Consider the following 24347-nt stretch of genomic DNA (forward strand, 5'->3'; position numbering starts at 1 on the left):
ACAAATAGAAGGAGCACCCATGGATCACCCTCTCACCTGTCATCGCTAACCTCTACATGGAACACTTTGAAACACAAGCTCTAGAAAAATACGACCACAAACCCAAACTCTGGCTCAGATACGTAGATGACACCTTCATAATCTGGCCACATGGGAAAGAAAAACTGAACAACTCCTCACACACCTCAACAGCCTACACCCCAAAATACAATTCACCATGGAAACAGAAGCCAACAACCAACTTCCTTCCTAGATGTCTTGGTATACAAAAGATCCAATGGCTCCCTAGGACACACCATCTACCAGAAGAAAACACACACTAACCGCTATCTACATGCACTCTCACACCACCACCCAGCACAGATCAATTCCGTAGCCAAGACACTCATCTCCAGAACAAAATGCTTGCCGATGAACAACACCAAAAACCGAACTACACACACTCTCACCAACGTACTTACAGCCAATGGATTCCAAAGAAAGAAGATTACCCACCTAATCCAAAAAGAAACCCCAACCAAAATCCAAGACAGAGAACAAGAAAACGGCAAAGCCCTCCTCCCATATATAAAAGGCACTACAGACAAAATCAGCAAGATCCTCCAAAAACACAACATCAAAACAGCATTCTGCACAAACAGAAAAATATCCACCATCCTAAGAAACCCCAAAGACAAAATCGAATTAGAAAACCAAGGAGTATACGAAATCCCCTGCACTGCCTGCCCTACCACATACATTGGACAAACTAATAGAAGAATAAATGCACGATTGAAGAACATAAGAACTCAATCAAAAAGAAGAAACGACCTCTTCCCTGGTCCAACACCTCAAAGCCACAGGACATGAAATTGATTTAAAATACCAGAACTATCGCCAAAACCGAACACTTCAACAGCAGAATAATCAGAGAAGCCATAGAGATAGAAAAACGCCCACACAGCATGAACAAACGAGATGACACCTCCGCCTTCCAGCCATTTGGAAACCCGCCTCATGAACAGACGAGTACCAACATGAAGAAGGACACCAGACCCACACCCATGAGAGCCACACAAGATGCCACCACCACACTTCCATGTAGAAAACAGACTCTCACCCACCAGAAGATGAGACACGACCATGGACCAGAAGCTGCACCACAGCTGCATCACTACCCACTTCAAACCCCCTCCGAGCCATACATGAAGCAAACCGACACCCACTATGAAGATGCAACAGGACCACGAACTAGAAGCCAAACAGCAAGATCACAACTCACCAGCTCAAATCCCCCAGCAACTAAGATTAACCGAGCACACCAAGCCTCACCTGAACAGAACACGCCCAACCAATCAGAACACGGCTAACTTCAACCAATCAGAACACACCAAACCCCACCATGAGAACATTTACTCCATCAGAACACATTGTTGCCTCACCCAATCAGTCCCACCACTGGCAGTTAAAGGAGAAGCAGCTGCAACCACATTACTTGAAAGCACAGAGCCGAGACAGAAGCCTGAAGATGATGAATGAGACTTCATCGAACGTTGCCTAGATATTGAGATCTACGCTGGAGAAAACAACAAAGATCCACATATAAATCACCGAGAACCTCAGAAAAACATATATATATATATATATATATATATATATTCTGAGGTTCTCACGGGTATTTGTATGTGGATCTTTGGTTGTTCGGGTTTTCTCCCACGTAAGATTCGAAGTATCTAGGCAACGTTTCGATGAAGTCTCATTCATCATCTTCAGGCTTCTGTCTTCGGCTCTGTGCTTCTCAGAGTGATGTGAGATTGCAGCTGCTTCTTCCTTTTAACTGCTAGTGGGGGTGTGACTTGATTGGGTGGGGGCTTGGCTGTGTTCTGATTGGGTGGGGGTGTGTTCTCATTGGTAGGGGGTTTGGCTGTGTTCTGATTGGTTGGGGGGTTGGTCGTGTTCTGATTGGCTGGAGGCGTGTTCTGTTCAGGTGGGGGCTTGGTTGTGCTGACTTAATCCTAAACCTAACTGTATCCAGCTGGGAGAAAAGAGATGAAACAAGGTGGTGCCAGGTTAGGAAAGGAAGCACAGGATCATGATACTAAAAAGAATACAAGTCTCCCAGTTTTTCTCCTCTACTCTATCCAGGCAGCTGTTCTTTTCTCTACCTGCTTAATTAAAACCTTGTTCATTAATAAGTATCAATGTGCGGGTAGACACAAACTGCCCACAGCATACAATGCTGCACAGACGACGCTCAGCAAGCCTATACGTTGTAAGCTTCTTAAATTCACTGATTATGGGATTTACTGTTATGGGATTTAGACATGACTATTTTTTTACTTCCACAATTCAAGCATTTTTACATGCAAAACAATTGAAAAACTTAATGTCTTTGTTATGTTGTTTTTAATATGTTTGGACAGAGACCGAGGCCTTCAATTATCTCAGATGCCTTGAAAACAAGCAAATTTCTTTCTCAAATTAACAATCCATTAAGAGACTAGAAATCTTCACGCCCTGAAATTTCACTATGCTGTGCAAAAGGGAGTGGCCTGACCCTGGAAAAAGAAAATATCACCCTAATTTTTGTTCTCCTTTGGTATCTACCATTTGACTACATGATAATAGATGCTCCATGAGCGGTAGACTAGTGGTGGAGGCTGTGAGTTCGATCCTAGGTAGAGGCAGGTATTTCTCACTCTGAGCACAATGAGTGCTCAGAACAAAAGTCCACACTGGTGACAGGAAGAACATCCAGCCAGTCAACGCTCAGCTCCATTCAGTTGCCCAGATTCCTTTGCAGGGGATTATGGGGTCATTAAAAGAAAAGATAATAGATGCTCCATAACAGAACATGGACAATCTTGAAGTTTCTACACTAAAGTAAGAGTCCAAAATTCACAACTCTGGTTTGGTGAAGGACTTTCCCTTGCTCAGTCATACGTAGTAAACTACATTCAGGAATGTTTGGACTGAGCAAACAAATATTTGCAGAACATCGTTAGCAATTCACAGAGGTGTCCATAAGGACTTGTAATGGGCACTGCATGAGCTACAAAGAATGCTAGTCTCAAATCCTACAGCAGGGGACAAAAAATATAACTCTGAGAAGAGTAGATGGGCTACTAATTCAATCTCTGCTTGCTCTCTTCTTTTTGGCTCAGCCTCGCCGCTTCCAAAGAAACTGGAGCAGCAGCTCGATCCGCTCCTAAACTTATGTCCCCTTCAGATTTCCTGGATAAATTGATGGGAAGGACATCAGGATACGATGCCAGAATCAGGCCCAATTTTAAAGGTATGCAGCCTTTTTTTCCCCCCAATTCCATTCCATTTTATTTAGATGAGAGCATGGTTTAGAAGTTTGTTAATATTAAAGGCTTTGTGTCATACCTTAACATTATACTCCATTCCCTGCCAAACAACAACTTCATGTTATTCTCATTCCTCCTTTTGGTGCACGTAATGGATGATGCAGACTAGATGGACAACAGTAACTGAAAAATAGAAGCAGGGGATAAAACAGACTGGAAACATTTAAAACCAGGGGTGCCGCCTAGAACGTCCAAATACTGGTCTGCAATAAAAACATGATTATTGCTTTGCAAAAGTAGACAACCAGCATTTTAAACAGAAATTTTTACCTGAGCTTCTTCTTTACCAGGTGAGATAAGGGGGAAAAACAGCACTTAAAATGTGGGGAAGGGGGTGTTTCTACCTGTGGACTAGACGGCCAAAATATCCCTGCATTTCTGAATGTTGCTGTATTTGTAAGTCCAGACAGCAAAGATTCTAACCAAAAGAAGAAGAAAATCTACTTCTAGGAGGTAAATAGCAGTTGCTTCCAGGAAGAAGCATGTTTAATTAATGAAAGAAATGATCATTTTATCCTCTGTTTAACAAATGTCTCCTGATCACCTTTTCTTACATGGTACATTCCGAAACTACTGGAACACAGAGGATTTTAGCCAGTGTACTGCAGAAATTGTACAAATACAAACAGAAAAGCTGAATATAGATCAAGTAATTTGAAAAATAGTTAGTAAACTGAAAAGGAATAGACAGTTTCATCTAGTTCATGTGTCTTGCATCATAATCAGAACTGTCCTATTGCCTTTAAATCATTGGATACAAAGTGGCCATCCACAGGATAAATATATTCAAATCCATGCATTTTTATGGAAAGTGAACATGAGATGGTTCTTGATTGCTTTAAAATGTGAATTGAACAAAGTCCTCCAGCAAATATGTTCCATTACATTACATTCAATGAGTCATCCCCAGAAAAACACATGCAATGTTACAACCTAAGAGTACGTATATTTACAAACTAATTCCTTAGTGTTACATTCTGTCTTCAACAGAATGTGCTCAGAAAGTGATTGCCAAGGTGTTACTAATTCTGAATATCAGCATTTTGTCTTTTACTGTCAACTACTCCTTACATTTCAATATATTAAGAGTGGATTCACTAGCTTAGAGAACAGAATGTGTAATCCAACACAACTGAAGTTTAATCAGTTGTTAGAAACACCCTAGGGATAGGCTGAGCATGATTGTAGCAAACCTCAAATATAATCAGTTAAAAAATTCTCATTGTCCAAAATGATAACTTGCCAAATATACTATCAATTTTATTGTTTAACTATAGATTTCCATATAACAAATGTCTATGAGATAGCCTGAAGATGGGAATTCAATTTCCCTATTGTATATTAACATATGTTGATTTCATTTCTACTGGGTATCCCATAATTATACAGTACTTACATCTTAAATAAATAGTTTATTTCAAAACATTATTTTTTCTCTTCTAGGGAGCAAACAGTGGACTGAAAACAGCTCTACTGTTTGAGTGGATTGGCTCTCTAATAATTAATCACTGAGTAAGGAGAGGAATTGAGATAGCTCACAAGTGCTCCAGACAGTTTCTCCTCATGAGGAGATCGCAAGACAGCTGGTTCTGGCAGATTTAGAGCTCAAAGGATGATTAAAACTTTGATTTTTGAAAGTGACAAATTAACTAAGGATCCAGATAAATTTGAAATAAAATTTTGGAATTAATTGTAAAGCAGGGTGTCAAACTTGATTTCACTGAGGGCAGCATCAGTATTTTTGCTTGACCTTAGGGGGCAGGGTGGGCGTGGCTAGGGTAGGCATGACCAATTTGATTTCACTCATGTTGGGGCCACCTGTGAAGGCCCGAGCGCTCTGCCAATGAAAACGAGCTCCTGATCTCTATTTTCGACCACAACAGCCTCCTGAAGCCCTTTGCCTACAAAAATAGAGCTCAGTGGGCACGTGTGTCCCCCTGGGCCCTGTTTTCAGCCATGACTGCCTTCAGCAACCCTCTGCCAGCAAAAACCAAGCTCCATGGGGTCCTCCCTTGCTCCAAGTTTGCTGGCAGAGGCACTGCAGGTCAGTCCTTCGCTGTTTCTAGTGTGGCCCTGTGGGCCAAATGTAAGCACCTTGTGGGCCAGATCAGGCCCTCAGGCCTTGAGTTTGACACGCCTGTTGTAAAGAATCCTTACAGGGAAAAATTCTTTTGTTTTGAATTCTTTTTAGAAAAACACACTTAAAAAGTCCATCTAAATTCCACTTAGATGGAACTAGAAGGAACTAAATATTATAACTGAAGGAGAAGAACACTGCAAATTTACAAATTCAAAATAAACCAGTTTATTTTAACATTGGGCATACTGTATATTTTTGAACAATGGACTCAGAAGTTATTTTTAAAAGTGTCTATTTCTATAGGCAGATTGTGTTTAAAAGATGCTATGAAAGAGAAACAAGTTTTACCTGACAAGATTGAGATTACTTTTAAAATTAAGCTAAAACTGACATGGAAAAAACAATGGACATACAAAAGAAACTGGTTGATGCCTTAATAATTAAAAGAGATACACAAATAATAAACCAAGAGAGTAACCTGGTTAATTTTCCTGTATTAGATTTATAAGAGAGACTTGTTAAAGCTTTGAAGAATTTTGTGATAAGGGGCAAAATAAAAATGAAAACAAGTTCTAGAACATAGTGTATATTTGAAGAGACTTGATCAAGATTGTTAGAAGTAAAAAGGAATATAATGTTTATTTATTTGATCAAGGCTAAAATATATGTGCTGTGATCTCTGATAATCCCTAATGGATTTTTATTAACATCAGGACTAAAATGTCTAAGTTTTAAGGAGTTAATAACCTTCCTGTATCTTTATCACTGTATGGATTACAATAATGTGGGAATTAAACAATTTAATTCAACAATTAAACTGAGCTGTCCCTAGAAATCAGTTAGAAAGGCCCTTACTTTGAATTAATTCACCCAAATTCATACACATCTATCTACAAATGATCATCTTTTACATTTTCATATTCATTACTATAATGCATACGCACATGAAACAAAGAGGAATTGGAATGGATTTATTAGACTTTACATTACAATTCAGGGGTGGGATTCAACTGGTGTTACTACTGGTTCAGTGAGAGTGTGTTTTGCTATGCACACATGTAGAACATTTGCAAAATGATGCCAGGACAGCTGACAAGCGCTGCGCGCGGGTGCACAGCATTTGAAAATCCTTTTCTTTCCTGCTGTTTCAGCTTCAGCTGTGCTGCACAAAGCAGCTGAGGTTGAAAAAGCAGGAAATATAGGACAGCCAAGAGCCTGGACAGGTGGAGGGGCCAAATAGATGACCAAAAGGTTGTTGCAGTGAACCGGTTCAGTGACTGCCGCTCTTCAGAGCTACCAGTTGTATAGTTCTATAGAACCGGGCTGAACCAGTAGCATCCCACCCCTGTTACAGTTGTTGCAGGAAGCACTGGGTTTGTACCAATGGTTTTTAAGTGTGTAGGTTATATAGATAAGTACATATATATTTCAAACACTTGTATGCCTACAACAGGAACATGAGCCAATGCTTAAACTCATTTTATGCATTTACACACTTCACGCATCACCTGAAAAATAAGCCATTATGTAATCTTAGCATTCCCAGTTAGTAATGGGGATTGAGGACTAAGAGATCAAAGAAGAGTTGATTTTCAGATGGCATGCACCTCATCTAGCAAACCTAGTGTTTATCCAGGATGATCTCATAGCCTGTGAAAATGTTTATCTTTTGAAATTCATGCAACAGCAGCTCCATCAGATTTGGACGATCTGTCTACATTCTGTCAGCACAAACATCCAAGCAAGGTCAGCCAAAAGAGCTGCTTTGAATGTGAACACTTTTTCAACACAGTGTGAAATCTCATCTGATAGGTAATATATCTGATAAGGGAAGCTGGCCAATTGATGTTGTACTGTCTAAATGTACCTTTTACTGCCAAGATCAATCACAGAGGGACCACTGTAGAAATCTCTATTATTTTCTGAGACTTCATTGTCCTAGAAGACTAAATAGAAATAATACTTTCTATGGATAGCTAAATATCTATTGAGTTTCTCAGTCATCCCGGTCATGGTTGTCCCAAATATGCTTTATTTTTTCAAGACACAACAGAGCTGAAGAAGTTTCTTGGATGAGAAGCAAAATGTCTTCAAAGAAAAATTAGAAAATCTAATTGCCTCTTGAAAAAAGTACCTTTGGAATACTTTGTATGATTTAATATATCCATTTTTTAAATAACAATGTGAGTCTTGAGCTATCAAACTTCAAAATAGTTGACGCTCTTTGAGCTTGATTGCAGATATTTCATTACCCAACTGTGTAACATCATCACACTTCTGCTAGATAAGTGTGTCTCTGTTTATATACAGTAGTTTATCATATCAGCATTGGTGGGAATGTGGTTTTCTTGGTTGTAGTTCCTTGATTGGGGTATTGTTTTCTGCTTGATTATTTTTGAGACATTAATCCCTGCTTATTTGGTTATTGGAGAGAAGGTGTTCTGGTCTTCTGGGTTTCTTCTTCGCTTTATTGGCTTTTTTGAATGATATGTAAATGTGGTTTGTCACTATATATCTATTGATGGCTGATTTGTCTGAACCCCAAGTTTCCAGGAATTCCCTAGCGTTGTTTTTTTTTTTTTTTTGATTTAGCTTAATGCTCAGCTTTCCATTTGAAACTATGGTTGAGTCTTCCCATGTTTTATGAGATGAAGGAGTTCTCATCATGTCTTCTGATTGCTAGTTGGTGTTCATGGTTGCACTCTACTAGTCTTCTGTCTGTCCTACATAGTGGCTGTTACAGTCCTTACACTCTATGTAATAGATAACTCCAGTATTTTCTTCTTGGGCAGCTGGATCTTATGGCTTATTTTGGAGGTCTTTAGTTTGTGTGCCATGGTGATGCTATGTGGTAGTAATAGTCATTTGGTTTTTTCTGAGGTTTTATTTGTGTGTGTAGTGTTGCCATTTTCATAGTTTGTGCTGGTTATGGTTGTGTTGAGTATTCACACACTTTTTGATATTGCCACTAAAGTTTGATGTCAAGTTACTCATAAAGACCAGAAAAGGATGCCCAGGATAGAAGTAAAATTGGACTTCCCTGAAGCCATTTTGAAGTGGTGAATTTTCCTTATACCCCACAAGTCTTGCATACAGCTAGTCAGGAAAAAGTTTTCAGTTCAACATAGTTCTTAACATGTCTATCTCTCTTTAGCAACTAAAATAATTCAATAACTACCATTCTAGCACTAATACATTAAGTAAACATTTGTCAGGCTAGAAAATGCTTGGATGGAATCTGCTCTTTAGCAAACACTTTTGCCTTTTCTTGGATGTTTACAATGCTGTGTAGATCTTTTTGATAACTGCCAAATATAGTTATAATATTTCTTTAAGTATCGATTGATTGATTGATTGATTGATTTGATTTGATTTGTACAGCCACTTATTTCAGTCAATGTATGCCATATATATTACTACCTGCGCAGCTGCATTCTGCATCAGTTGAACTTTCCAAATATGCTTTAGGGACAGCCCCATGTAGAGTGTGTTGTAGCAATCTAAACAAGAGGTTACCAGGACATGAATGGCAGTGAACAGGGCCTCCCAGACCAGGAATGGGCACTTTGCCCAAAGATGTGCAAAGACTCCCCTAGTCATGGCTGCCATTTGCTCTTTAAGGAGCTATGCATGTAGGAGGATCCCCAGATTGTGCACTGGATTTGTCTGGGGGGTCATACAACCCCAACAGACATAAAGATGGAATAACCTTGTGTCCAGAGGGTCTAGATAACCACAGCCATTCAGTCTTGCTTGGGTTAAATATTAATTAAATCTATATAATCATTCAAAATTCAGATTTCTGAGAAATTATTGTCTCAGCTTTGGGAAACATCACAGCAAAGCATAGACTAATGTAGCAAGTTTAATAAAAAATACATAGATGTTTGGTGATAGAGATTGAAAGGCTCCTTTTCTTCTTTTTCCTTGTTCCCATCTGGGTTTGTTATCCCTGCCATCTGGATTGTTTTTTTGTTGTTTTAATGTTTTTTTAAAAAAACAATTTGTAAATCTCACAGTTTCTGGGAGTTGGACAGCATATAATAAATTACAACAACAATATATTCTAAAGTAACTTTCCCTGTCAAACTCAAGGCTCATAAGATGGATCCAGCCCGCAGGGTGCTTAAATCTGGCCTGCGGGACCGGCCTGGAAATAGCAAAGGATCAGCCTGGAGTGCCTCTGGCAACCAAAATGGGGCATGAGGTGGGGGGGGGCACACAAAACCCCCACCCTGTTTGGGCTGTAAAGTGCTGCAGGAGGCCATCCAGGCTGAGAACAGGCTGCAGGGGGCCCTGTACATGACCCCATTTTGGTCAGCAAAGTGCTGCAGGAGGTATCTGTCCCATCTGTGGAGGATAAATACAATGTGATCCGACCCTTGAAGAAAACCAGTTTGACACCCCTGCCCTAAGCTGTTACATCTAACAACTCCCCAAATTTCCAAATAATATGGATAAAGTTGAGCAAGGAACATTGTTATACAATTCTAATTCAGCAAACCCAAGAGAGCAATAATCTTTAAGAGGTGAATTGATGGCTATACTGAAATGGCACATCCTGCTCATCAAATTATTTTGACTATGTGAGCATTTTGAGGGTTGGCTCATGGACATTGCAGCATATAGCATGATAGAGAAAAGGCTGGTCATACAAATTCAACCAGTATCTTACTGATCCAACATGACTACAAGATGAATTCAGTCCAGTTTTTGTTTGTTTTTGTAAACACACTGACATAAACTCTGCACAGTGTAGACATACATCACCCCTGCAGAGCAGATCATACACCTGCCTTTGGCTATGATATGTCAAACAGCCATACACTGTTTCTGTGTTTTATCTGTTTGTTCCTTGGTAACAAGCCCCTTGTAGAGCACAGTCAAGGCAGCAAAATTCACATGAACTTCCTTGAATAAATATTAACACCAAGAATTAGGTGTTCAGAGTACTGAATCTTGATAACTAACACAGGAACCCTCCAGCTTTTATTTATTGGCAAGCTGATTAAGACAGGGTCTCTTTGAAGCTTTTTAAATGCCTTTTTTTCAGGTTGTTTACAAAATGTTCTGAGAATCCCTTACTTTGATGAACCTGCAGTGACTTCTCCCACCTGCTGATTGTTTGTTAGAGAGATTTGTTCTTTTTCAGCCTCCTCTCTCATACTTGAAGTTTTGGGAAGAGAGGGCATTCGTTTTGCAAGCTGGTGAGCTTAAGCTAGAAAAGTAAACCAGTGAGTCCTTTTTTGCTTGAATATATTCTTTTTCTAGAAGGATCCTTGAGAAGAAAGACACAAATCAGCTTGTTTTTATGGCCTGGTTTTATAATGCACACTTCTCAGCACTAGGAGGAACACATAAATGAAGTGTGCTAAACACATGATTTCAAAGTGCTATTAACCATTGCATTTACTCCTCCAGTAATGTACATGTTTCATTAAATGTAAAGATCAGCCCCTCTCAGTGTCTTGTGGCAGGTAATGAAAGATAAAATATACAATTTGTTGCTAAAATTAAGCTGAAACCTAATGAAATAGTTCATAACGGAAGTAGAATTCCCAAACATGGCAATCTCTCTCTCCGTCTCCCTCTCCCTCTCTCTCTCTCTTTCCCCCTCCCTCCCTTCTCCCCTCTGCCTTCTCCCTCTGTCCAAATAAGCAGCTATAAAGTCTTAGTGCTTTGCCAACCCTCCGCAGAAACCACAAGTTAATAAGTTCCATATAAGTGAATCTGGAAACTTATCTACTAGATTCATATATGCATCAAAAACTTTGATAGGTAGCACTGCAGACATAGGCAGGGACAATAATTTATAGTTTGCAAGAATGGGGTTGAATTTAGAGTTCTCTCCTTTAATTTCACCAAGTTACTGTGAATAAAAGGGAACACAGATTGTGCTTTCCTGTGGCCTGGAAAAGTATATTGCCTCAATGAAAAAGCAATGCATCCGCACAAAAAAACCAGGAGGGTATTATTCAAGTGAATCTATGCAAACATCTATTTTCATGGGTTCACAACCATGATTGCAACCAAAACTCTTCCATATAGCATGCAATTTTGTGAGAGAGCCCATAACATGCTTGTACAATTCCACTTGTATCCAATAGCTCCACAGCTTCTTACTGCTTTTTATCTTTATTTTATTTTATTTTATTGGAACCTTCCCATGAATGTCCTTGTATCCAATAGCCCCACAGCTTCTTACTGCTTTTTATTTTCATTTTATTGGAACTTCCTCATGAATTTCCTTGTTTTGCTGTTAGTTTCTTACATGTTCATCCCTCAGGCCTTTTTGTCCCTTTCCTTATCAGTACAGACTGTGGGCTACTGGGGGGCAAGAAATATAGCAAAATTGCATTTAAATACTCTTTTGACTTAAAAGTAATGATTATAGAAAGCACCCTTATAAAATGCAAAGAATCTTAGAACCCAGGGATAATTGTTTTCAAAGCTGTGCCTTTCTCTAGTAAGTACTACCGTGTTTCTCATTTTTTTTTTTTGAACCCTGAAAAAATTGCTAGGATGTCTTTTTGGGGGTGACTTAATTTTTTCCCCCATGCACACCTCCACCTAGAGTGCCCCATGCACACTCACCTCTCCATGAGGCTGCCACTGGAAGTTCCCCAAAGGTAGAGTCACCAGCCGCTTCTATCGGCCGGTAGAAGCATCCTCGGGGCAAGCACTCACGCGCACTCACCTCGCCACAAAGCTGTTTCTATCAGCTGATGGAAGCTCCCCAAAGGCAGAGTCACCAGCCGCTTTGGGGTGAGGCATGGCTGCCCACAGGGCGCTCCTGAGAGGAGTGCCCCATGCACTCTCTCCTCAAGGCCATTTCTATTGGCCGATGGAAGCTCCCAAAAGGCAGAGTCACCAGCCGCTTCCATCGGCCAATAGAAACGGCTTCATGGTGAGGGGAGTGCACATAGGAGAGAGGCTGCAAACTTTTCTTAGCAGAAGGAAAGCAAGCTGAGTTTCTCTCTCTCTCTCTCTCTCACACACACACACACACACACACACAAACACCACCCCTACTAGCCCTCGTCCCTGCACCGGGTCAGCCAAGCCCTTCTGGTGAGGAAAGGTCTCAGCATCTGCGGGGTTCCCACTGCCGCCCTCCCCTCCCCAGGCCAGACCTTTTCCAGGCAACCTGCCAAAGTCCCAGGGCAGCCAACCTCCCTTTACCTGCTGCCACCCCTGGTTTGGGGAGCGGGGGGTTGCCAGGGAGGGAAGAGGAGGCAGCAGAGCTCGGCTACCCTTAGAAGGGAGATCGGGCAGGGTCCTGAAAGGAGACATGGGAGCGGTCCTCATAGGAATGCAGTGGGGAAGCGGGGTGAGTGTGAAAGGGTCACCGCCATGGCACAGGAGGGTGGGAGGGAGCTGGAGCGAAGAAGGGCAGGAGAGAAGCTAAACCGTCCTTTCTATTGCTCTGGTGAGGACCGAATATTTGCAGGGGCTGGTTGGAAAGGTCTAATTTTAGTATGAACCTTGAGTCATGGTGCGGGGAGCTGAACGGCGAAGGCACTCTGCACATGATCCGAGGCAATCCTGCCATCGCTCACGGGTGGCATTGCTAACAGTTGGGGGGAGCCTGATAACTTCAGTGACGCCTCCTTCTCTCTCTCTCTCTCTCTCTCTCTCTCTCTTTCTCTCTGAGAGCCTGAAAGAGCGCCCATCACTAACCAATTAACCAACGCCAGCCTCAGAATCCCTTATTTCGGCATAATTTGGGACGAGAGAGGAGCTGTAAAACCAGGGACTTGGTGATGAGGTGCAGGTTCTTTTTTTTTTTTTTTTTGATTGAGTTCAATCATGAGACATTTCTTGATTTCATCGGACGTCGGAGGCATTCAGAAGAACTTTTGAAAAACTTGTGGGTCTAACTTTGAGAAGCAATGAGTTTGGCCCTCTCAAATGGCGGAGGTTCAGGATGGGTCTTTGGAGACCTCCCCTCTCTTTTAGCTGAGGAAGACCTGGGTGATTTTAGGCTAAAAGCTGCCCTGGAGAGATTGATCAGAGAATGGGCAAGAAAGCAAAACAAGAATACATTTGGGCTAAGGCGTTTTCTCCCATTCCCTCTGTCGCAATCTCACAATTTTCATCCAGACACAGATACGCATGTGCTTTCTCTCCTGCCCCGCTGGTAGATTCAAAGACAACTAATGAGAGCTCCCCTCACTAGGCCGTTTCTATGGGCCAATGGAAGCTCCCCAAAGGCAGAGTCGGCAGCCGCTTCTACCGGCTGATAGAAGCAGCTGATCACTCTGCCTTTGGGGAGCTTCTATCAGCTGATGTTCTATCGGTAGTAGATCAGGGTATTCTAGCCTAGGCTACCTGCACAGTGCTCCTAAAGGCAAGTTTTCTCCCCCACTTCCCTTCCCATTTCTCTTCACCTCGTGTAGTTCTAACGAATGATGTGAGAAATGGTGGGGAAACGCATGGTTTAAATAGGCCTAAATTTTGGGGGTGGGGCTTAATTTCACCTCATGCCTAGAAATCATGCTAGGCCTTCCTATTGGTGGAGGCTGTATTGTTGGAGAAACACGGTACTAAAAGATGCTCCTTGTACAACCTGACTCAAGAGAAGTCCTCAAGTATTATTAAATTAGCATTCACCAGAGAGAGTGATTTTAATGAGAGAAGTTTCAATAATTTTCCCCCATGAAAAAGATGAAACCTTTTATTGATGAGGGGCAGGGAGTGAAGACAAGTTCAAGGCCAATCAATAGTTCTATGGGAGTTTAAATTCATGTCTTTCAATGTTTAAGAGCTTGATAGACATTATCTTATCTTTAAAAATCCATAGTTATGGAACAAAGGCTTGCTGGTGCCTCATAAAGAAACTGTATCAGACCCTATGAGAAAAAAAGCTATTGAAAAAAGCCAAATAAACTAGAGAAAACTTTTCCTATATCTGCACATACACCCCAAAGAAATTAAACTTTAATATTTAATGAAATATATACATTTTCTCTCTGCTGAAAGCAGCTGCATTGTAATTTCATCCAAGATAATTTAATTTCAGATTTATTTCAAGGAACTCCTCATGGGGGCAGTTTACTGACTTCAATTGTCACAAATAAATCAGTATCCAATTCATATGAAAGTCACAGAAGAAGCCTGCAGAGCTTAGAATTATACGCCTTTGAGCATATTATTCAAATGAATGGGTCAATAAGTCACTGTGGCAGTTTAATGGTTTACAGTCAAATGAAAATAAAATCACGATTCCACTGAATTAGTTTCTTCCTTCCTTTCTTTCTGAAATTAAAAATGTCTAAAAATGTCTTCTCAATCATCCAAGTCATGGTTGTCCCAAAGGTGCTTTTCAAAAGGCAACTGGAATTTCTTGATTTATTTTTTCTTTTAAGATGGTTCACTTCCTTAACAGTCATCTGGTTTTAGCACTCTGATGGTCCATTGTTCTTCAGCATGCTAACTGCTAAGGAATATAAATCCATCCCACCATTCAGCAAGAACTGAAGAAGCTTCTGGAATGAGAAGCAAAATGTCTTCAAAAAAAAAAAAAAGCAAGAAAGTCCAGTTCCCTTTTGAAAAGCAACTTTGGTACTGAAATTAAAAAATTTAAAGCTAGGAAGTAGTGTATATCATTAGACGTTCACTTTGAGTTGCTTTCTCCTAAAACAGGCAATCATTATGAGCTTTTAAAGATCATACGGTATGGACTTGGTGCAGAGCACCTCTCTAGAATTAGTTGACTCAAGCAAGCACTACCATTTGTGTAAGCAGCTCTCATTAACACAAAAACTACTTACAATAAAACTCAAAGAGTATTTGAGTTTTCTACACATTTCTTCAATGTAGTTCTAGAATGCAGATAGAATTATGTAGGAAATGAAAAGGAAGCAGACAAAAAGGGAGAAATGGATGGATGGATGGATACCCAACTTCACAAGCTTCCTCCATGAGGCTGCGAAATATGTTTTTCCAGTGCTGGAATTTCTGAAGTTGCCCTGGACAAAATCTAACTGTTCTAAAATTCTTTGGGGGAAATTTAAAGAAAAATAAGGGGGGAGAATTCTGTTGCTTGTTCCTCTTTTTTGTTTTGCCAATATAAGCTTTGAATAAAAGAGATTATTCTGATCAGAAAGCAGATTGCAAACAAAATACCACATGTGAAAAGAAAATATACAATTATCACAGAACCATATAATTTCTTTAATTAACAAAGTGACATGTTAAAATGTTCTTATGACATACCATGTCAGCAGTCTGATTTGTAACTCAACTTAACTTTGTGACTCAAAGATCCAAGACCACCATGGAAAAGTTCTAGTTCTGGTACCCCATGATCTCTTATTTTGCCATTGCAAACTCTCCTTTTTAACTAAGTTAGCTTAAGTGGTATTCTTTGTACTTGGGTATTTTTTCTCCCCACTCCTCTTGCTAGACAAAAGAAACTAAGGGACTACAAAAAAAAAAAAACTGGTCCCCCAAACTATTTCTATTCTCCTCTACAGCATACCTCTTATACATGCAAATAAAAGTATGGCTATAGTCTGTGTATCCCCTGTGTTATACGTCTCTATCTGGATATATGAGAAATATTGAAAATGTGCTGTGTTGTACATGAAGAGATGAAGGAAGGAGGACACACAATTTGGAATCCTTGGTGCTCTCTGAGCTTGGTTGTTTGCTTGCAGACATTTCATTACTCAGCTAGATAACACCATCGTGTTATTTAGTTTAGTAATTAAATATCTGCAAACAAACAACCAAGCTCAAGGACCATCAGGTACTCCACAGTTCAACCCTGAGCTGGAGAAATTCTTTTCTATTGGAAACATAGTTTACATTGCATAGGAACTACACATTAGAGAAAGAGGGAGAAACATCCTTCCATCTCATTAACCTTCACATTCTCCTTCCTATTTCCTGTCTCTCTCAAGCCTTGTTCCATTCAGTCCCCACCTTACTATCAGTTCCAGTCTGCAAATCTCTCTCTGTGATGCAGTTTTCCATTGTTACTTTTCCTTTTTTCGCCCCTATCTCCATTTCTACTCTCTTTTCTCTGCTTCTTCCTTGTCCTTTTTCTCCACTTTTTATCTCTGACTTTCCAAATTTTATTTCTTCCACAACTTTCCCCTCCCTCAATCCTAAGGTAATATTTTTTACCTTACCTCTTAAATTAATTATAACGGAGGTACAGGTAGTTTCCAACTTGTAATTATTTGTTTAGTAACTATTCAAAGTTAATATTTAGCATACGTTCTCATATGCAAGAGAAAAATGGATAACTTTGCTTTAGTTTGCCTGATTCCCATTTTAGGGGTATTTTTTAATAGGAGGGGGGGAAATGAAAAATTGGTGGGGAAGAGATTTAGGCATATCAGCACACTAAAACACCAGCATGAGTACTCTTTATTGATGCAGTAGATTTTTTAAAAAATTCCAATTTATTAATCTAATGACAATAAAGTTGATGATCATGTACTTTTAACTACATCTGGTTTTGATCAAAGATATAGCTGTGTACATGACAGAGATTTTCTGACTAACCCAACTGTGTCACTTCAATTACCAGATTAAACTGTCATGGCTTCTTGTTCCATCCAAAGAGTCTTAGTAATTGTTCAATGATAAAATCTGCTTTGAGAGTACCACTTCATTTGATAGCAACTACAATGCCAAGAATCAATGATGAGAGGAAATATTAAAGCAGTCTGGAATGGAGATGTATATGTATGAATCATAAAGTTCTAGTTCTTCACAGCTTCTAGTCAGTTGCAACAGGAACATAGCAAAAAGGACTTCAAGGTTGGGGCCACATATTACTTCTTTCCCTTATTTGACATGATAGTAGAAGAAGTTCAACTGGCAATTCAAAATCAGTGAATAGAATTTATATCAGTATTGGGGAAAAGAACAAAACTTCCTTTATTATAACTGATGCGACTCTTTGTATACAGAGACTATCACTTCCAAATAGCTGTACTTAATAAAAACACTGAAGCATGAAGTGAAGTGTATTTACTGTCTTGCCAAACAAAAGCAATGAGACATACTAGTTCTTGTTCAGACCTACAGGATCTCAGAACCTTTTAAAGAAAATCATTAGCTATGTTAAATACAAAGCCTTCTAGCCTGTAGCTGAAATGAACACTATACCATTGTCAAAGCTTTCTTGAACAATGTGGTATTAGTTCATTAGTGTAGCTTAATTGGACAAGAACGTGATGTGGGGTGATATGCATGACAATAAAACAGAGAAAAGAGAATGCTGTACGTAATAATTATATCAAACTCATATGATCTGAAATTATGCTTTGTGCATATGTTTTCACTTTTTACCCATATAGTCTTGGACTAAGACTTGGGTCTTAAGAGCGGCCCAAATTTATTGGATTCAAAATGTAATGCTGGAAAGAGTTGTCTTTGTCTGGTTATATGCATCTGTTGCTACTGGGGAATCTAAATCAATAGCATCAAAGTCACACTGAGTAGAATCAATGTTATCCTCAAATTGCCTAAGCAACTTACCAGCGCAGGCCTTTATGTCTTCCAATTTAACATCCCATGATCCAGATGTTGTCTTTCCTAAGCCTTCAGAGAAAGGATCTGGCCAAATGGACTGCTGGTGGATGGGGCAGTGGTCAGTTTACCATTCTCAGGACCACAAAATAAGCATGCTACTATGCTTTAATTTATCTGATTTATTCACTGCGCAAGTTACTTCTCATTTGTTGAGTGAAGAAAGATGTCAAATAGATGCTACAGGATTGGAAAGGAGCAAATACATCCTAGACATACTGAAACAAGGAATCTTATTGGATAGTGAAGAAGAAATGTGAAGAAGAAATTTGTGAATCAATACACCAATTGTGTGTGTGTGTATGTGTGTGATATATATATATATATATATATATATATATATATATATATATATATATATAAATTAATAATAAAGTTCAATAGATATTTGTTGATTAATTGTTATGGATTGAGCAATATCATCATAAAGACAAACTCTCTAGAGAGTCCAAAATAGAATTGGTTTTTTTCCTCCTTTAATACATAATATACATTTATCTCACCAGGATCTCTGGCTCAGATTGAGATACTAGAATCCAATCTTTATTACCCAGACCCTATACCACAAATTCTTCTTATGTAGCTATTTTACAGTTTTAGCCTTCTCATTCAAATAAACTATTGTTCAATTCTCCTCTCTTTCTCATGTCCCTGTAGTCACAGAGAATCTTTGCCTTTAAAACAGATTTGTCTTCCATCTGCTGGATAAATGGAAGCTTTGTAATCCATGCCCAATTGAATCTCTCCCCTTCCTTAATTAAATTACTGGTTTCACCAAATTAGTGCAGATTCTTTTATAATGATTTTTTGTTAGTTCTGGAAATCTCCTCTGTATCAAGATAATGTTCCTGTCGGCCTGCTTTATCATTCTGTTGCCTAACTGTGTTGTTGTGTGGTCCTTTCTTGAATATGGCTTTACAATAAGTAGTTTTCACACAGTTTCTTTATTTGATTGGCAAGTGCTTGAGGATTGCTGTAGAATTAACATCCATTACTCTCTGCTTGATTTTAAATACACCTTTGCATCTATTAAATTTTTCTAAATATATTGTTACAAAATGTAAGTTTGAATCTTCTCTCATTTCTAAAGCATTCACCAGAGTTTCAAAACATTCTGGGAGTCTAACATTAGTTCAATTAAAGTCCCTTGGGTAGAATCACCCTTTGGACCTCTAGCTGGTATAATATTTCCAGCCTCTAGCCTCTAGCATCGATAACCTCTCTCCTTCTTTGTCTTTTATTACAGACAACCACAGAAAAGTGTACTTTTAAAAAATGACAAACTTTTTCTCATGCCGTTTGCCTCAGCTCCTCTGCATTTCTATTGTTTCTTACATTTTTAAATACTGTAGTTGACTGCAAAGCAGATAATTTAATAATAATAATGTTCTTCTCTTTCTTGTTCTCCTCCTCCTTCTCTTCTGTTCCTCCTTGTCTTCCTCTTCTTCATCATCTTCATCTTCTCTTTCTTGGTCTTCTATTAATGGTGATACTGATGCCTATTCTTATTTATTATTTATTGTTTGTTTGTTTACTGGCTTGCTTTATATGCTGCCCATTTTCCTAACCAAAGAATCATATAGGCTTTTTTTTCTATGCATTAGTCTGCCCCTTCATCTACACATACATTGTGGATACAAGATATCATACAATCGGATTCTAAATCCAAAGAAAGTGTTAGAAGTCACACCTCATATTTCTACAGCCAGGACATCAAGGCTGTGATCAAGACCATGTGATCAAGACCTGTCAACTTTTTACAAGCATGCATGATGCATCTAAAAAAGTGAGGGGGGTTAATTGCATGATTAATTAACCGTCTTTTCATTTTTGAGGCACAGATTTGGAAGTGCCTTTGGATGTTAATAAAAAAAAAAATCCACGAGTGTCCAAGTTTTCCCAACCATATCAAAATGAGATTGAATGGTGCGGTGGCCTAGAGGAGCAGCTCTCACCTCACAATCAGGAGGATGTAAGTTCGAGCCTAGGTAGAGGCAGATATTTCTCTTGGGCCACAATGAGAATATATCTGCTGAATATAACTCCGAATTGGTGAGAGGAAGGGCATCCGGCCAGTAAACATTTAGTTCCATTCAGTTGCCCAGACTACACCCTGCAAGGGATTATGGGGTCATTAAAAGGAGATGATTAAAATGAGATTCTATAACAAATAAGGAGCACTTCACACTCTTAATTTGAACCAAAATTAAACTTAATGTTGCTGGGATTTCCTCCCAAACTAGCATTCTCTTAGAATTACTCCTTAAAAAACAAGCCTGGTCAGAGCCTTTTCTAGTTTGGCATTAGATAAACATTATTCTTCAGGACCCATGTGGTCATGGGGAATTCAAATACCCAGCAATAAAATATACAGAACTCCACTGACTGGCCTGTAGGTGTGAACCGACCCTTCGATTCTATCAAGGAATCCTCAAGGAACCTAGACAATCAGCTGGAACTGTTTCCTGGCAAGCCCTTTGAAGCCAGACAGATCTGTGCTCACCCTTTTCCCCTTCATGTTCAGTCAGCCGTATCCTGGTCCTGAATATAGATTGATACATTATCCTTACTGAACGTTGCAGCCTGCCACTGCTATTTGCAAAGATTTATTTATATTTGGGCTAGGCTTGCTGGCTTGTTTAATTCTGTCATCTTTCCAAGGTAGACAGCCAAGAAATAACAGATACTAAAACCAAAAGGAAATCAAGCGCGTGGCCCTTTTCTGATCATTTCGGTTACCAGACATTGAAACTTCTGACCCGAATTGTCATTTCCTCTTGGGACCTCTTCAGCTGCTTCCCAGCTTGGATGCCCTTTGTTAGTCTTTTATTGGAAAGGACACATGGGGTTTTCTGAATCCCTTTGTCCACCAGGTTTTTGCGATCTAAAGTCAAGGAGCTGAAAGGATTTAAATAATGTTGCTCTGGAGAAAGGGGCCCCAATTTACTCAACTGAGCCTTCCTGTTCCCAACGAAAGTTAGTCTGAAAAAGAAACAAAGATCACTGAATAGGAAGGAAGATGCGAATCAGTACAACGTGCTTCCTATATCCTGTTGGATCAAAATAATCCTAATCAGATTGATTAAATATATAAGAAAGAATGGCAAGAATGGCAACATAAGAAAAATAATTCTGCGTCATATAAAGCCTTCTGTGCATAACTACTTCTACTTAAGGATCTCCCTTAGTCTTAAATGGCATGCTAGAATCATGTCTCCAAAAGTTAGGTGGGAACAATGGAATTAGCAAGTGGGGCCAAGGAGGAAAATGCCAGCAACTTCATTTAATTTTAACTAAGTTTAAATACTAGAAGAAAATTCCTGACAGTAAGAACTGCCAACCAGTAGAACTCATTATATGTTCTGTTACATTGGAGGTCTTCAAATAGAGGTCCATTTCTCCAAAATGCCTTAGCAGATGTTCCACTGGACTAGATGATCTGTAAGGTATGTCCAACTCTAAAACTCTATGAATCTATGAGCCAGAGTTAATATTCTTTCTACATAATTAATATATTGCTGCTTCTGTCAAATTAAAATCACATCTGCCTTCCTCACAATCTAGCTTTTCTTTATACTGTAGCAACTTCCAACTACATAAACTAAGTGTATAATAAAACATATAGTTACACTGTGGTTCTTATGCCAAATCTCCATACACTTGGTTTGGGTGCACTATAGTATATAAAGTATATATAAAGTCTATAAGTAGACTTTATATATAAACAGCTGCTGGTGATGCCAAAAGAGAAGCAGAGACACAGTGATCCTCATCTTCCATGCATTGTAACAAATTGGTTGGAAGGCATTAGAAAAAGTCTTCACAAAGTACAAAACTGATCTGGTATGAGGAAATAGAAGAATGTTACCAAATGAAAGATTTATTACCATTGTAACTTATACTGGGGCAATGGATTCAGTAAGAGACAACTGTACTTGTCAACTGTGCTTTAATTCAACTGTAATAGTCCACTGTTCTTTGATGGATTGATACCCAAGAGATACTATCAGCCTTTATTTGTTTTACAGGTCCACCAGTGAATGTGAGCTGCAATATTTTCATCAACAGCTTTGGATCTATTGCAGAAACAACAATGGTGAGTAGAATGAAGCATGTCATCTCTACAAACTTCCCAAGTGAACACTGACATTTAACTTATTATACCCTTAAAATGTGTTACTGATTCCCTGTTCCAATCTTTTATTTTTTTTCCCCCTTTGGTCAGCAATGAATCTCAAGCTGCTTGTATTTTTACTGACAGGATGAGGCCAACATTTTTAACTGAAAGTAGAGGGAATCAACTTCTCCACTCAGCAGCAGATGAAATTGATTTCTGGGTTGCTTCAGAATCTATGGTTTATTTCGCAGATTAGCATTAAAAAACCATTTATTTATAGTCATGTCCTATAATCTGGTTCTCTAACCAGGCAAAAGTGGAAAACTCCAACTTCAAAAAATGCTACAGATTCAGTGTCCTGAGGGTGCGTGCAAAGTAATACAAACACAGCTAATCCATGTTCTTTACACTATATACTACAGTACAGGTAATCTTTGACTTACGATGACAACTGAGCCCAACATTTCTGTTACTAATCAAAACGTTTGTTAAGAGAATTTTTCCCCATTTTATGACCTTTCTTGCCACAGTTATTAAATGAATCACTGCAGTTGTTGAGTTAGTAACACAGTTTAAGTGAATCTGGCTTCCCCATTGACTTTGCTCATTAGAGCATTGTAAAAGTGATCATATGATCCTTGGACACTGCAGCCATCATAAATATGAGTAGGTTGACAAGCATCCAAAGTTTGATCATGTGACTATGGAGATACTGCAATGGTCATGTGAAAAACAATCATGTGTCACTAAATGAACTGTTGTAACTCGAGGACTACCTGTATATCAAGTACGTACTGCCTGATGATAACATTCTGTGTCATTATTTCAGCTTGGCACAGGGACATGATTGTAATGGTTCATATGCTTAATATATTAGCATTATGCACCAATTTGGGTGTGGCACATAAAATTCCATGACCCCATTATTTAAGTATAAAAGGAAGGCAGAAAACAAAGTATTTAAGTCATCGGATCATGAAGCTGATATTATTAATTTTTAGAAGGAATTTCCACACACACACACACACACACTTTAAGATTTGTTTTTAACTGAAACACAACTTTTTGTTAAGGAATTATTCATTTTAGTCATGGAAATAAGAAGCCACGTTGAACTATTTTAGTATTCTGAAAGGCTTATTTTGAAGTGGAAAATTGCATTATCAGGTCATTTTTGTAGAAAAACAAAGAACCAGATTTCTGAGCAGAAATAGCCAACATAGTTTGATGTCTCTACTTTAGTTTAGGGACCACTGTACAAATACTTATCCTCTTGGGTTGAAATTTACACAGTTATTATAATTTCCTTTTTTATTTGGAAAGATTATTAAAATACCAGCGTTGAGAATTTTAGCTCACACATAAGACATTAAAGTTGACATTTAAGGATGCTTGATACCATCTATTTGCAGCACACAAAGTGGTAGGTATTATTACATTACCATGTAAAGGTCTAAGGAGTTCACCATTACAAAAGGGGATAATAAATGCTGGATAGAGCACAAAGACTATAAATGCAGGAGAGATTATCAGGAGATACAATAAAGAATTCTGGCAAGCAGATCAATATTCCTCAAACATTAGGGAGGATAAGAGGGCAAATTACACAGAAGATGCATAGAATTTTTGAGGATGAGGATTCCAATGGTACAACTCACAAAATCAGCAACAAAGAAAGGAGTTGGACTTTATGCATCTATCTATATATTTATTCAGTTTTTAAAGGAGGGAGATGTATATGGAATGGTTTTGAGCAGCAAAGGTACCTTAACGATCTTAACGTAGTATTGTATCAACACACATTTCTTATTCTTTGTATCAAATGGATTACTGCAATGCATTCTACATGGAGCTGTCATTGAAAAGCATCTGGAAGCTGCAGGTGGTGCAAAATGCAGCAGCAGAGACAGTTTGGGGTGCCACTAGGAATACGCACAAAACACCTCTACTGTTCAAGCTGCATTGGGTACAATATTGGTTATGACCTTGAAAGCTCTTCACAGCATGGACCCAGGTTACCAGGCTTGAAGGTGCTCTCTTTGTCTTTTTAACTTACTTATTTTTGTTTAGACTTTTATGCAGATTTTACCGTGTTTCTCCAACAATACGACCTCCCCCAATAGGAAGAACCAGCATGTTTTCTAGGCATAAAATGAAATTAAGCCCCTCCCCCAAATTTAGGCCTATTTTAAAACATGTGAAATGGGGGGAAGGGCAGGGGGACTTGCCGTTAGGAGCGCCCCGTGGGCAG

General features: G+C 39.0%; 2 protein-coding genes across 2 annotated transcripts in view; one reads left to right on the forward strand and one right to left on the reverse strand.

Annotated features, from left to right (window-relative positions):
• The window catches only part of LOC148126908 (uncharacterized), a 262825-nt gene that overhangs the window by 144547 nt on the left and 93931 nt on the right, over positions 1–24347 (reverse strand). The gene's annotated exons all lie outside the window — the stretch shown is intronic.
• GLRA1 (glycine receptor alpha 1) overlaps positions 2834–24347 on the forward strand; it is a 51788-nt gene continuing 30274 nt past the window's right edge. The window contains exons 1-3 of the mRNA XM_026696139.2: positions 2834–2862; positions 3144–3274; positions 22008–22075. Of these exons, the coding sequence (XP_026551924.2) occupies positions 2834–2862; positions 3144–3274; positions 22008–22075 (228 nt within the window). The remainder of the gene's footprint in view (positions 2863–3143; positions 3275–22007; positions 22076–24347) is intronic.

The sequence above is a fragment of the Pseudonaja textilis genome, chromosome 2 (assembly GCF_049901715.1).
Source record: "Pseudonaja textilis isolate UNSWEBS1 chromosome 2, rPseTex1.2, whole genome shotgun sequence".
Lineage (NCBI taxonomy): Eukaryota > Metazoa > Chordata > Lepidosauria > Squamata > Elapidae > Pseudonaja > Pseudonaja textilis.